The 15645-nt window shown below is 43.9% G+C and overlaps 1 protein-coding gene across 28 annotated transcripts in view; it reads right to left on the bottom strand.

Moving 5' to 3' along the window:
- Positions 1-15645, bottom strand: part of PLCB4 (phospholipase C beta 4) — a 383120-nt gene that overhangs the window by 52884 nt on the left and 314591 nt on the right. For 22 of the 28 annotated variants that reach the window (XM_058287543.2, XM_071211556.1, XM_058287545.2 and 19 more), the window contains 7 exons: positions 14014-14109; positions 10421-10521; positions 7719-7754; positions 4737-4878; positions 3596-3680; positions 3155-3279; positions 1326-1377 (listed from right to left, as the gene is read on the bottom strand). In XM_058287543.2, coding sequence (XP_058143526.1) covers positions 1326-1377; positions 3155-3279; positions 3596-3680; positions 4737-4878; positions 7719-7754; positions 10421-10521; positions 14014-14109 — 637 coding nt within the window. The remainder of the gene's footprint in view (positions 1-1325; positions 1378-3154; positions 3280-3595; positions 3681-4736; positions 4879-7718; positions 7755-10420; positions 10522-14013; positions 14110-15645) is intronic. The other 6 variants (XM_071211549.1, XM_071211550.1, XM_071211560.1 and 3 more) reach the window with 1 other exon arrangement.

Below are 15645 nucleotides of genomic sequence, written 5' to 3'. Positions count from 1 at the left end.
CCTCCCTTTTGCAAAGGAATTTGCAGGTCTTGAAGGACTTCCACAATCACTCGCTCGTCCTAACCGAGCTGTCACCTGCGTGGCGGCTGCCGCTGTCGTCGTATCAGGGTTCAAAGCGCAACGCACCTGCCTGCCCGGGGCGCACAGCTAGTTCGTGGGGGAGCTGGTGGCTCGAGCCACGTGCCCGAGGCCAGGGCCACCTGCCACAGCTGCCCCGGGAACCACGCTCTCGGCACTCCCTCGGCTCTCCTTAGCACCCAGCGCTGGGGAACACTTTGCTTTTCAACAATGCTGAAACGTAATTTGGCCCTTTTCTTTCTCCTTATGTCATTTTTATTTCCTTCGAAGCATTCAGCAGAGGAAAGCGTCGCGTGGGGCCCAGCTGGGGGGGGGGGGGCGATTCGGGTGCGGCTGCGAGCTGTGCGTGAACCCCCAGGTGAGGCAGGCTCTCTTTTGGAAGGGCCGTTCCTAACCAGAGGGCCTAAACGTTTATCTTGACCGGCTGCTTTTAGGGATGAAAGGGTGACATCGGCCACTGTGAAGAGCTCTAGCAACGGCAGTGCGCGACAGGCGGCCCCTTGCCGGGCTGATCCAGAAGCCTTCCAAGGGCAGCGGTCCGGGGTCATTGGCTGGTGGGGTTGCTTGGGGACAGATGCATGGGGGGAAAATGCCCACTGCCCACGTGGCTTTTTCACACCTACAGAATCTAACTCCAAATTTTCATTTAACCTTCCACCGTGTCAGTGGTATTAGCACTTCCTATTTTACTTCTTGGTTTCCAGAGTCTAGAGTGCTGGTTAAGTAAACTAGAACAACTTTCTTCACACTGTTCCTTGCTAACTGCTATTTCCCAGACATGCAAAAGAAAGTCTCAAGAGAGAAGAAAGCTTTTTTACAGGCAGAATTCAGTTCGACTTGACACCCGTAACTTCATATTACCTTAATAAATTAATTTCATTTCCTTATCCGTCCTAGGTAAAATACGCATATTTGATGTGTGTCCAGTTATAATGCACAATGAGAAGGGATTATCTGCTACAGCTTATAAAAAAGCCTCCACTGCTGAATTCAAAGGTAGAGAATTAAACTCTAGAGCATGTGTGATGAAACGCTTATCTTTTGTTAAAAATAAATTGGCTAACTCAAACTGGGGTAGATAGGAATGGATATTTGAAAACAATTTATCTAGGATTCCATTTGTTTTTATCTCACCCCTCAAACCCATCTTAAATTCAGCAGCCCCTAATTAAAAATGACACAGTTTCATTATAGCTGTAGTAGGGTGTTCTGAAACGAGTGAAGACAGTTTAAATCCCATTACTCACCCGCAGGATCCATTATACTCAAATTTTCCCTGATTCAATTGCATCGCTAAATCTGTCAAGAGACAAAAATAATTTAGCACTTCACCTCCCTGGACAAAGACGACCCTGGAGGGGGTAACTCTAAGCAATGGGAACCAGACGCTGATGCGCGGCGCAAGGGTTGCCTTGACCTGGCTTCATTAACACCATAAAGTGCCACCGGGTCTGTGTGAGGCACAAACTCTTTCTCCCATGTGGAAATGACTTTGTGTTTAATTTAACATCTGAAAATGGGTCCCCATAAAGATCATGCTAGAATTTCTGATTTCCCACACTTGATTTAAAAATTGCATTCCATATATGAGTCATACAACCAATTGGATTTGGGAGCACAAGTGTCCAACCTCATACAGTTGGAGAGTAACTGGATACTGGTAGATGTGCATATAAAACTCAATTACAAAGACGCAAAAGATCAAGTAAAAATTGGTGGCTTATTCCCAGGGAGAGACTCAGAGAGAATTCTAGTGGGCGCTATGCTGGTAAAAGCGCAGCTTATGATTTTCCTCTTGCAGGAAAATAAAATCACCTTTTCCTCGCTGGCAAAAGAAATGGGTCAACTGATGTCTTTGTTCTCCTTCTTCAAAACATTGTGATTAAATCTAACATTACCGAATAAAACATGAGCTGACCTGGCGAAAAAAACGCTTTAGGATAATTCACTCCATCTTACAGATGCACTGACAAGACCTTGACTCCTTTTTAAGTAAGCTCAGCCGAGGCTTTTAATCTTATTTTGTGCCTACCAGAAACACCCTGGGATTCTACTGGTGCCTGGTTGCAGCCAAGTACAGCGGGGAGGTAAGGCAGGCTGTGCAGGGCGGTGACTCGCACACAGGCGCTTCCGGGGCTGCAGAGGCTCTGCGGGGAGTGGGAAATGCAGCAGCCCCCCTCACAGCAAAGGGCCTTCCAGCCAGCACAGGGAAGAGGGAGCGAGGTGGGAGAGGAAAGGAAAACACCTCCGAACTGGGGCATGGGGGGTACCCTTATGGTGCAAACTAAAGGACAGAAGCAGAAATACTGCCAGTTCCAAGGCCCATGCCGTGGAACCAACCACAGCATGGGAATAGTCACTCTTGGGTGAGTGACTGGAGCCTAGGATTTTGCTTCCTCTAATCTTATAACCCTGACCCTCGGCACGTAAACAAACCTCGAACTTTTCTTTTTAAATTTGTTCATCCATTTATAAAAATATAGTTCTCCCAGGGAGAAAAAAAATTACTTATATATGGGAAGCTGGCCTTTCAGTACACTTTAGAGGACCAAGCTGTAGACTAGTTAGTACCTCTAAGAACATATACTTCCTTGCACACTGTTTTAGCACAGTCTAAATATTCGGTGTGCTAATATAGGTCATGGTGTGCTAATATTCCGTGAAACTTAAAACTGGTCAGGATACTTTCCAAAGGATAAATGAGTCATAGTTACTACCCAAAGATACTAATTTTTTTTTCCCCAAATTCATCTAATTTAATTCTACCTCTGGAAACCAAGATAACAGATTTGATTTGAAAGGAATTAAAAATAGAAATATTATGACAGTCTAGGGAACAGTGTTTAGCTAAGCAGTTTTGACACTTAACAAAAGGAATTTTACTTTAAATCAAAATACAGTATCTTCTGTCATTGTTTTCTTGCTCTATTTTTGGTTTTTAATTCTGTTACATAAACCCAACAGCACCATGTTTTGCTGTATGTCTGCTTCCTTTAAAAAAACGCCCACAGCCACCGGCTGGAAACTGCTAGCACCATCCTGCAAAGCCTTCTGGCCGCTGGCCATGAGTTCCTACCTGGGGTCTGGTAGTTGAGTGAAACCATCTGGCAGCCAGCGTTCCAGAAAATCTGTGGCATGTAATTACTGGAATCGACCCGTCCTCCCTTGGGGTAAATGCGACTCATTTGCCGTTTGTTATAACTGTGCAATATATTAAGGAAAATGGAAAAGAGAATGCTATGGCAGAGACAAACAGCGAAAACAACAAAGGTCCAGCAAACATGTAGACGACTTAGAGAAAATCCCACATTTATGAATGATACTTAAGGGGAAAACAGCAGTTCTCTGGGTGGATTATAAAAACAACTCGCATTTGGACACACTTTCACAGCAGCTGTGCTCTTATTATTTTATTAGCCCAACAGCCACGATCCGACAGCAGCCATTGATCTCTTGTAGAGACTCCTGCCAAACCAAAAATGCACAAACCACTCATTTCGCTACAACTTAAGGATACTTCACAAATTCAATTGCGTGGGTCTTCAAGTAGCCTAGACCAACCGATTCATTAAAAGATGACATGTTATAATGAATATTGCGTTCTGTAAAGAAAAGGCAAGATGTACTCAGAAACCTGCCATTAAACGCTCATAGAAAGACAAGCAATAAATTTAATTACATTCTGAACCATGAGGCTTTGGAGGCAGATGCTATGGTTATCAGCAGCTCCTACTTTCACTAATGTTTTGTGAATGGTGACAGCAGACTTTAAAAAAAAACTGATGGATTAAAACTGGAGTCATTAAACTAATCATTGAACTCCAATTGCCAAAGCCAGCCCTGAAGATTGCATTTTTGATGATGATAATGGCTTCTCCAGCCCAGCAATGATTATGAAAAGTTTTAAAGATTTGGGGAGCTTAATTTTTGATTAAATGAGGTTTGTAGTGTTTATTGCACCCTAGCAGCTACAGGGCAAGGGTGTGCTAACGATCCATAGGCGCTTGGCGCCACCCAGTGGACGTGGTGGGGAACAATCCCGCAGTGCTGCTGCATGCCAAGTACATGTGGCTGCACAGCCTGAGGAAAAAAATAAGGTGAGAGAGTGTGAGCTATGATGTGGACCATTGACCATGAGGTACAGCCGTGCTCAGAGATGTATTCACCAAGTGCAATGAATGTCTCATGATGATGGAGGTTGTTGTTATGGGGGGAGGAGTGGGGAGAGGGGGGTGGGGGGCATATGGGGACCTCATATTTTTTGAATGTAACATTAAGAAAATACAGAAAAAAAAAACACAAAAAATTAAGTTACACCAAATAAATGTTAGAAATTCCTAGCTAAACAAAGTTAAATAGAGTTTGTTACAATTCTTGAGTGTTTAATAATCTGATGTGTGTGCTGAGAATCTCCAATTGTCTGCAGCATTTCTGCAACTCTTTTGTCCACACAATACTTTTTGTTCACAGAGCAAGTGAATGATACTCTGAGAAACATGTTCCAATAAAACTGTCCTACAGCCAAAAAAAAAAAAAAGGTGAGATGTGACAGTCCCCAAGCCCAGAAAAGCAAATGGCAGTAGGTCAGACTGGTAACTCATCAGCATAACAAAAGAAAGCAGACAAAAAAGGCTATTGCATTTAACCTTTAGTGTTACCTTCAGCCACATGGAAACCCTGAAACTTGACCGGTTGTGCGTAGTTGACCATTGTGGATAAATACGGATGAATATTCGTGGTAGCACCTACATATTTATAAGATGCCATCCACGCCTGCTCATCTTCTACAGTAACCAGGCCCTACAAGCACAAGGAAGGGAAAATGCATATATGTCAATGACAACCTACAGACTTCCTCACTAAAGACAATTTGCACATACATCATACACTTCTTTTTTTTTTTAAGATTTATTTTTCCCCTTACCCTCCTCCTCCTCCACCCTGCTGTTTTTGCTGTCTGTACCCATTCGTTGTGTGACCTTCTGTATCTATTTCTCTTTTTATCTTCTCATTTTTCTCCTCTAGGATTCAATGGGATTCAATCCTGGGGACCTCTGATGAGGAGAGAGGTCCCCTGTCAATTGTGCCACGTCAGTTCCTGGTCCCTGCTGCACTTCACCTTGACTTTCCCCTTTGTCTCTCTTTTTGTTGCATCATCATCTTGCTGCATGATTCACTTGCGCGGGCACTGGCTCCCAAGTGGGCACAGGCTCACCAGGCAGGTACGCTTTCTCTTCTTTTCACCGGGAGGCCCCAGTTGTTGAACCCAGGTCCTCCCATATGGCAGGTGGCAGCCCTATCACTTGAGCCAAATCCGCTTCCCCACTTTTTCTTTCTTAATTATGCTAAAGGATAATTTTAAGTTAACGTCTGTTGCAGTGCTAAATAATGCAGAAAGAGGAAATAAAATATTACGTTTATCTTACATTTTTAGGGTAGTTTTTGACTTTCAGGGGAGTTTTAAAAAATTAAGAAAGTATATTAAGCTTCATTGAAATGCCGTGAAATATGTACAATGGGTTTAGTTACCCACATTTTTCACAAATTGAGGTCCAGAGTTAAACTCTACTCAGAAGCACGCTTCAGAATCAGCTGAACAACTTGCTAGAAAACCGATTCCACCTTCAGACTTTCTGAGGAAGGCGATCGGGGTAAGGCCCAGGCATCTGCATTTTTAACTAGCTCCCAGGGGTTCATGATTCTGCCGGTCTGTGCACCACATTTTGGGAATAGCACATTTATCGTAGCGCTGCTCTAGAATTTAAGCCACATAAATAGTTTAGGGTGTTTTTTGTTTTTTTTCCCTAAGCTTATATTAATCTGACAGGATACACTGAAGTTGCATTATTTTGCAAAGAGGAGAAAAGAAAAAGAATATATTTCTTGGTAAAGCAGAACAAAAGCAACAAAATCAACCAAAAAAAAAAAAAAATGCCTTCCAAAGCCATGAATATTTTGCAGGGAACTTTTGAGAAGCTAAGTTCCCAGCATAGGTTGAATATGGCTGGACAATTTGCTGAGTCCCACGAATCAATTCATGAGAAAAAAAAAAATGGTCCAGTCATTTGTTGGCCTGAACTGATTACTTCATTTGGGCATTCTAAATCATCAAACTGATTTTGCCAATCAAATCAAATCCAGAAGGGTAGGTAATAATGTAATCAAATCAAACAGTGGAACTTTTTATTTTTACTCATTTTCTTTGTATGCGCTGACCACTCAAATAAAGGCAGGGGCAATGTTTGATTCCTTTCTTGTATGCTGAATGATAATAAATAACCTCGCACTGTGAATGTGGCACTAGGCCGAATGCTTTGCATGCACATCCTCCTCACTGCCAGCAACCCTGGGTAGTAAAGCTCGTTCCGCCCACAGACCACATGGGAAGACAGAGCGTGGGGACTCAAAGAGCTCGCGCATGGCCACTGAGGAACAAATAGCAGGAACCAAATGGCGATTTGTGTGTTGATAACTCCAATATCGCATGAACTTCTACTGTAAGACGGAAGTGGACTCGTAAAGATCTTGGAAGAGGAACAATGCAGGATTTATTCATAATTACCCCAAATTTACTATTTAGAACTTAAGAAGATAGAGGCTCATTCCCCACTAGACAGAACCCCATGCTCTGATGCTCTGACATGTGGGAATCAAATCATAACGCAAATTGCTGCCTGTGACTTGTCAGCCTCACCATCAATAACCCAGTAAAACCATAATGACCATCACGAAAAACTCTGATGAGGATTAAAAGAAGCTAAACCTGGAAGTGGACGTGGCTCAACTGATAGAGCATCCGTCTACCATATGGAGAGTCCAGGATTCAATTCCCAGGGCCTCCTGACCCGTGTGGTGAGCAGGCCCACGTGCATTGCTGCAGTGCGCAAGCAGTGCTGTGCCACGTAGGGGCGCTCCCACGTAGGGAAGCCCCTGAGCAAGGAGTGCACCCCGCAAGGAGAGCCGCCCCATGTGAAAAAAAGCGCAGCCCGCCCAGGAGTGGCGCTGCACACACGGAGAGCTGACACAGCAAGATGAGGCAACAAAAGAGAGGCGCAGTTTCCCAGGGCCGCCTGATAATGCAAGTGGAACAGAAGAACACACAGTGAATGGACACGGAGAGCAGACAACAGTGGGGATGGGGAGAGAAATTTTTTTTAAAAAAAGCTAAAACTGTAACTTTCCTTTCCTTACAATAAAGTTATTATCAAATAATGCCAAACAAAAATCCTAAAGTGTAAGCAATGTGAAATTAACTACTGATCTGTTCTCAAACTCATTAAGCTGATGACTATGTGTGCTGATGAATGAAATCTCTAATTCCCAATGAGAAAATGCCTGAATGCATCAAATACCCTTTAGTAGGAAAATCATTAATGATTTAGGCCCAGCTCTCTTACTCCCCTGCTATAGTTTCATGGCTTTGCCACCATTTAGTCGTCGTATCACTGTGTGGTTTCTTTTGAAGGCTTATAAATAGATGCATCAAGTATGCAAATATACCTCTAAGCAGGAAGCCTGAGTCCACGAGTCGAGGGCAGACAGAGCACCTCCACTTAGTACAAAACACAGAACGTTCAGTATCAGAGGGTCACAAAGGAGTATCAGGTAATGAAAACTAAGTGCACAAGGAATTAGTTTACCTTTTTATTGCTTTCATGTTCAAGGTCCTCTGAAGCCTAAATTAAAGAAAGAAATTAATTTTACTTCTCCAAAAGGCAAAATCTCAAATTTGCTAGCCATACATATGTAAATATTTAAATAAAACCTGCGTAAACTGGGAAACGGACTTTGGCCCAGTGGTTAGGGCGTCCGTCTACCATATGGGAGGTCCGCGGTTCAAACCCCGGGCCTCCTTGACCCGTGTGGAGCTGGCCATGCGCAGCGCTGATGCGCGCAAGGAGTGCCGTGCCACGCAAGGGTGTCCCCCGCGTGGGGGAGCCCCACGCGCAAGGAGTGTGCCTGTGAGGAAAGCCGCCCAGCGTGAAAAGAAAGAGCAGCCTGCCCAGGAATGGCGCCGCCCACACTTCCCGTGCCGCTGACGACAACAGAAGCGGACCAAGAAACAAGACGCAGCAAATAGACACAGAGAACAGACAACCAGGGGAGGGGGGAAAATTAAATAAATAAATAAATCTTTAAAAAAAAAAAAAACCTGCGTAAACTTTGTTCTTCTATTTGTTAACATGGACCAAATGCAGGCGCTGAAAAGACAGGATAGCCTAACTCGTCTTCTAAACCAGGAAAGCTCCTCTTCCTGCTGTCCGCCCCCCCACTTTGTTGGCAGTCTTTTCCCTATTCAGATGCTTCGTTACAGTGATTTAGGAAAGGGGCTTGGGAAATAAGTGACGGGGCGGCCGCCTGCCTCCCCCATCGTAAAGGTCACCAAGCCTGGGTGTTCCCTCTTCACCAGTTCAACACTCAAGCCCGGGCACTGACGAAGGCTTTACGTCCTAAGGCAGTGTTCTTGCGCCTAGGTGGGCACGCGATATTCTTGTGCAGTTGCAATTCCTTGAATCCGAAAGGTCTGCATATAAGAGCATGTTCCATTGGCGTTGCTCAGCAGGGAACTGCCCTCCCATCTTCCCCCACCAGGGAATCCACCCACCTGTCCTCACCACTGTCCCTCACTCATCCAGAATCCCCACTCCATCAGTGACCTCACCTTCAGCACCCCACCCACACCAGCCCCTCTCCTCCGCTCAACCCCTTCCCCCTGGCAAGTGTAATCTCCCTTTCTCTATTGCACCATTTCCAACAGTTTTCAAACCCACTCCAGATTCTTCCAGACTAAAAATCACATCCCCTTGACTCCTCAGGTCCCCTTGAGCCACCAGCCCCTTTCTTGCTCTCCTTCACAGCTAACCTGCTCACAAGCATTGTCTCTACTCATTCATACCCACCTGCTCCACTGACCTCTACCACTCCACTGAAATTTCTCTTTTCAAGGCCATCGGTGAACTCCAGGCTATCAATCCAATGGACACTCTTAGTCAATCACTCAGCAGCATTCAACGGTCAACCACTCGTCCTTCTCTTGACACTCTTCCCGGGACTTCCTTGGCATCACTGCCTGGTTTCCCTCCTCCTTCCCTGGCCATACCTCGTTGTTCTTTCTGCCTCTTCTCCCATCACCCTACCTTTAACTAGAGCTGAATTGGATCCTTTTGGTTTCCTCCCTCCACGGATCAGCTCATTTATTTCCATGGCTTCAAATACTATCTTCTGAATTTCCAATTTAGATTCTCTAGCCCAACCTCTCACCTATCTTCTAGATACAGGTGATGATGACAACAGTGGTGAGGATGAAGAAGATGATAGTATAGCAGCAGCTAACTCGTACCTTTATAGGGGTGACCATGTGACAAGCACCATTCTAAGCAATTTATGTGTCAAAAAATCACTGGGTCTTCATAGTGACCCAATGAAATAGTTACTGCCTTCATTTTGCAGATAAGCACACTAAGTAAGAAACTTACCCCAGGTTATACAGTTAGGAAAAGGTCCCAGAGAGTCAGAGGTCAACACTACATGAACATTAGGATGGCAACGCCCCTTAAATAGCTCAGCTATCTCACCCAGCCTGTCCCACTGGAACTCCTCAAACTCTTTCTTCCAGTCTTCCCCACTTCAGTAAATGGTCCCACTGTCGACCCAGGGGCTCATTATTCTCCTTTTTAGCGCTCGTTTTAATCTTCTTAGTAGCCCTTATCACAGTTTTTAATTACATAATTGCTTGACTGTTTAATTCTTTGTCCTCTGTCCCCATCCCCTGCCCCTGTAAGCTCCAGGAGGGAAGAAAGCAAGTCTGTTTGACCATTCTAGGTCACTAAGGCCTGGACACACGTGCTGGGCACGTGTTAGACGTACAGTAACGATTTCTCTTGTACGAATGGATGGAAATATTGTCACGGTTATTCTGCTCTAGGAGGGAGCTGCCGAATGACAGGGCCAGTTCCCTAAGGAGGGCTTGGCGTGAGATGTTCGGTGGTCAGTTTCCTGGTGACTTTGCTAGGCCAGCCCTTGTCCCTGGGATGTCCCTGTTGCCCCCCCACCTGGAGCACTGCAATGAAGGATGAAACTTAAAGGACAGTGGCCAGATGGGGTAGCAAGCAGCAAGAGGCATGACTAATGAGTAACTCCAATGTCCTTCCAACTTAGGTGCGAACTTCAAGTTCAGATATAAATTCTGGTCCGCCTGGAGACGTCGGTCCTTTTAAGCCATTGGGAAGGGGGAATTATCTAGGCTATTTCATCCTCCTGTGGTTGTCACTTGTCTAGCACTTCCTATCGAACAGCTGCTACCTCCTGAGTCAGGAAAGAAAAGGGCCGTAAGGGCTCTGACCTTCTTGATGCTATTTGCAACAGCTTCCTTGTGACCCAACTCATCCGCAGAAAGTTCATTTCCAAATTTGTACTCGGGGTGAGCTTCCTCCTCCTGGTCAGCTGCATGGAAGAAAAAAGGAAAATCCCCGAAGCCAAATTACTGCCAAGCAGTCAGAACGTGTCTGGAGTCCTAGGCAGAACATAAGCACTTCTGGAGGAAAATGAACCCAAGAGACAAAGCAAACACTTAAATATGCAATCCTTTCAAGGATTCGAAGTCTCGTTAACACTCAAGTACTCAAGGTCAAGGACAAAATCTGGTTTTTATTTGTTTACTTCTCCTGCACCTAGCACAGTGTCTGACATACCAGATGCTTAATAAATTTTTGTTACGTAAATGCCTACTTCCACCCCAGGACCTCACTGACACCCAAAATAAAGCTGCCAGCCCCTCAGGGATATTTGTTACTCAATAAAGGAGATTTCACTCTTCCACGACAAGAGAAAACAAGAACATGCCAGACAAGAAAATACATTTTATAATTTTGAACAAAGTAAAAATATCTACTTGAATTTTATTGAATTTTAATGGCTTTGGCCAGGAGCAGCGTGCTATAGAAAGAAAGACCTCAGAAGGACAGGACTGCTCCTGTCAACCATTTGTCACGCTCGGCTTAGGTTTAAAGACTCTGAACACGACCCTGGGGTGCAAGCTTGGTGGGAAGCTGGAAGTGGGGTGCTAAAGTGGGGCGCTGGTACCCAAGGAGCAAAGCCCAGGCTGGACACACAAGCAGAGAAGTACCCGGTCCACTGGTTCAGAAAGTGGCAGGAACTCAGGGATGCACCCACAGCTGTTGGTGGGAAAAGGACCGCCCAATGGAGAATGAGCCGTGTGTGGGTGTCGGATCCGATTCCCAACCAGCCGGTTCTGCAGGAGTCCACAGGTAAGAAACCTGCCTGAAACCTTGCCAGGATCAGCAGACACCCCTGAGGCTCAGGACGAGGCTCGAGCAAAGCCATACTGCCACCACTCAGAGAGAGGGAGCTCTCGTGAAAAAGGAAACATAATTTCTGAGTATGCACTCATTAGGGAAGTGAGCAGAACTGCAGCAGTTTTTTTGGTGGTTGTTTTTTTATACCTGTTTAATGTGTTCAAAGAGAGAATGCAAGAACAGGAGTGAATGAAAATCTGTTTCACTGATTCCAAATGCCCATTTCACATTTTAGTAGTTTTGATGCTGGCATGTGTCCTTCAATTAGTGGCATTTTACAACTCATCAGAAGCATTTTTCTTTCTCAGCTGTATAAGGGACAGCGGCATCTTTCAAGTGAGGGTATCTTGGATTCAGAATTTCTAGGTGTGGAAAGAGGCTGAAGACAAGAGAGAAAGACACCCTGCTTTCCTGGAACTGATACTCTAGGGATGGAAGGGAGGTAAAAATTAAAAAATTAAAAAGGTAGGTTGTATAAGCCCTGGGCAAGGAAAGAAGAAGGTCTGTAGAGCTGGAATGGGCATAAAATAAAATAAAATACCCTAGTCCAGGGTTTCCACTTTCCAGATGAGGAGATAGACTCAGGCATCTTACCTGTCAGTCTAGGGTCACAGAGTAAGAAAGACGTGGGCCTAGAATTGCCCACATTCTTAGCACAAGGCTCTTTCCACAATAATGGGCGGCCTCCCAATGGTCTTCTGACCAAGATTCTGAAACCTCCTACCTTTGTACGTCGCTGTTGTGTTCGTGATTCACGTCTGCCTCGTCTGACCTCCCCAGCAGGATGTAACCTACTTGAAGACAAGGGGCACGTCCCCTGCATTTGGTTGGGACTTCAGAACTACTTTCAAAGAGTCGTAGGAATGGATTTTACCATTTTCTGAGTGTGCATGAGTGCTCCGACACCCCCAGAAGCACATACAGTTTGTGGGCTCTCCACGGCTTGTCTGACGGTCCTTGGAGCCTTGTGTCTTTCTGAATAACTAAATACCGCCTAACCTCTGGGTAGGTGCTTTCATAGACGTAGAGCTTTTTCTATTTTCTACGGCCTCCAGGCATGCCTGCCCTCTTGAACTGGGCTTGGTTTCCCTCTTGCCAGTTGTGTTGAAGTATTTAAATTAGAGACTCAAGTCATTCGTGTATAATGGGATCACACCGTGTCACTGGATAATTTTGGCCAACTAGTCAGCCGGAAATAAAGCCAGGCACTGCTGAGGAAACCTAAGAACCACACACAAAACTGGTACAGCAAAGACTCTGCACCCTTGAAGAGACATTCAGGGGGATGATTCTGTCCTCTCAGACCTTTTCCTACTTGAAGACAACTGTGCCTGTTAATTTCCATCAAGATTTAATCAAAATCTCAAGTATATTCTCCAGTGGCCACAGAAACAATGCAATTCACACATGCATGTGGAAAGTGGGAGATTGGCCTCAAAACGATCAGCGGAATCACACTGACCCTCCTTTTTGATCACTGTATGTGCTCAGGAAACTTCCTATCTTTGGATTTCATTAGCTATATTCATTCTCCTTTTTTTAAAAAAACAATTTTAACAATTATTCAGTGTTATTAGGCTTTGGGGTGACTTGTTACGCCTAGCAGGTACTGTTTGGGCGTTGACTGTGGGGTACCGAGCATCTTCGGCCTTCCAGACTCTGCCTGCCAGGGCAAGTCTACGGCGGCATAACGCCTTTTCCCTGGGTTTGGATATGTGACCAGGCTGACGGTGAAGTCTGTTCCAGGGTTAGGAGTCTCTTTTAAGGGATCCTGAGTAAAGTTAGCTAATTCTCAGCTTTCCAGTTTTTGTCTGTAATATCAAATTTCCTTTTAAAATTCACTCCTGTTTTTCAGAGGTATGGGTAACAAATGAGAGGACTTCTGCACATATTTCTAAATTATTTAGCCAATGCCACTATACAAAATCGAAGGCGCTGGCTAAGGGTAGACACATGCGTGCAAGCCTAAGTCACGTTAATCATTTCCCATGATACACAACGAACAAGTAATTGGCTAAAAACATTCTGAAACTCTCAAATGATCCATTTAAAACCAAACATTATGGGCAAAGTAAAATGGAAGCAACAGACAACTATTCAAATAATTTAAGCAGGGTTGCTTTTGCTGAAATTACCTTCCTATATAGATAATTCCCATGCACTGGTTCTTTGAAGAAATTTGAGCTTGAAATTTTAATGTTGGATTTGAGGTTTCATTTCACTTTGTGTGTGCATACAAGCTAACCATTCACCACCTTTCCTTCTCCACAATTATCAGGAGACTGTTTCTGTTTACTGGAAAGGACAGCAACATGTTCTTTTTATTCCAACCCATCTTCTACAGCGAATGTGTCCAGGATTCTCTGGCTGTGACTTCCTACTGAACAGCTTAATACACAACAGGAAGGGAGATGACTAAACCACCAAGATCTAGAGCTTGATAAATCAGAGTTAATAATATTAGGAAAACTGCCAAAAGAGGGAGGTGGGGGCATGCATAAACCCCAGCCTATGAAGAATTAAAATGCCAGCGTAATATATGAAGGGACCACTGAGTCAAATCCATGTCTCTTATTTTAAAAGGTATTTTAGCAACTTAAAAAAAAAACAAACAACTCACCATTTTCTATTTCCTCTTCATTATCATCCTCTAAGATGTTAACTGGGGCAGCAGATTCTCCAGCTTCCATCATACTTTTCAAAGCTTCGAGCTGTTCTGTTATCAAAAACAAACAACAAAACAGATGGTGGCCTGTGTTAGATCACTTGTAAAATCAGGCTTTACGATCAACACTGAGAAGGAGGCGAAAAGGAAAGTAAACAGGCTGTTGGGGACCCACCAGGCATGGCCTGGGGCTCCCCCTCCCCGGTGGTCCTGGCTTCCTATGGAACATGCAACCACTGCGCTGTATACACTGGATGAAGAACTGCTAGAACATGGGTGGCTCGCCCAAAGCCATGAGTGTACGGCTGGAGAGAGGAACTCAGCCCCTGCGAAGGATCTAATGCTGGTAACAAAAGCCCGTTGGGAGAATTGGGCCCCAACCCAGTTTCAGAAACTATTCCAGTGAAGGTGGACTAAAAGAGAGGCAGGCACACAGGAAACTGACAACAGGTCAAGAAAAAAATATTTGCGGGAATGGGTGTGGCTCAAACAGTTGAGCGCCTGCTTCTCATGTGGGAGGCCCCAGATTTGGTCCCTGGTGGCTCCTAAAAACAAAGAAGCAAACAAACGGAAAAGAAACAACTCAGAGGAGCCGATGTGACTCAGTGGTTGAGCACTGGTTTCCCACATGGGAGGCCTCAGGTTCAATGCCTGGCCCTGGTACCTAAAAAAACCAAACATATATATATATATATATATATATATTTTTTTTTTTTTTTTTCTCCCCAAGTGATACAACTGAGGTTATTCTCCCCAGTCCATAAAAAGCTAATCAAATCAGTAAAATATCAAAGACATGTCAGAAAAATGGGCAAATACAAAGAGGCAAGGTACAGATGATACTGTATAAAGAGACGAGCTATCAAAGACATGGAAGTATGAACATAAGGTCAGATCTCTTTTCTTCTACTAGCCAGCTAACTGCCAGCCTTAAGGATCCTGCTGGGAAACAGGCACTCTTGTAACATTGTTGCCAAGAGTATAAATTGGTACACCTTTTCTGAAAAACCTTGTAACAAGATATACAATATAAAATGTGCATATGCTGCGACTAAGTATCTAATTGTGCCAATTGATTCCAAGGAGAAAGTTGCAAAAATGTACAAAAATAAACATTCAATCATTTTTACCATTTTTGCTTTTACAGTAGTGAAAAGCCATCAACTTGGAACTGGTTAAATTATAGTACATTCCATAATAAATTCCATATTGTATTTCATGCATTGGAATTAAATTGTATATAGATTTACATTCTACCCAATACAGGCATACTCAATTGGTTGAATGTAAAAATTAAAAATCAATATGTTTAACATGACTAGTTCTGTTAAAATGTGTGTACATGTATAAACATGTACATACATCTATCTATAATATATACATGTACATGTAAGTTAGGGCTTTTTTTATGATTTTGTGTATTTGCTTATTTGAATTTTCCCTATGGTATTATTTTTAAAAATAAGGAAGCTGTCATTAACTAACTTTTACATTTTCTTATACCTGAGGGAAAATACAACCAACATTTGGGACCCCTCCAAAATCTGGTATAGGAATATATGAACATGCTGTCCCACTCTAGAAAGC

The sequence above is a fragment of the Dasypus novemcinctus genome, chromosome 24, assembly GCF_030445035.2.
Source record: "Dasypus novemcinctus isolate mDasNov1 chromosome 24, mDasNov1.1.hap2, whole genome shotgun sequence".
Classification (NCBI taxonomy): Eukaryota; Metazoa; Chordata; class Mammalia; order Cingulata; family Dasypodidae; genus Dasypus; species Dasypus novemcinctus.
Note: the sequence above shows the minus strand (reverse complement) of the source record. Positions and strands in the feature narration are given on the sequence as shown.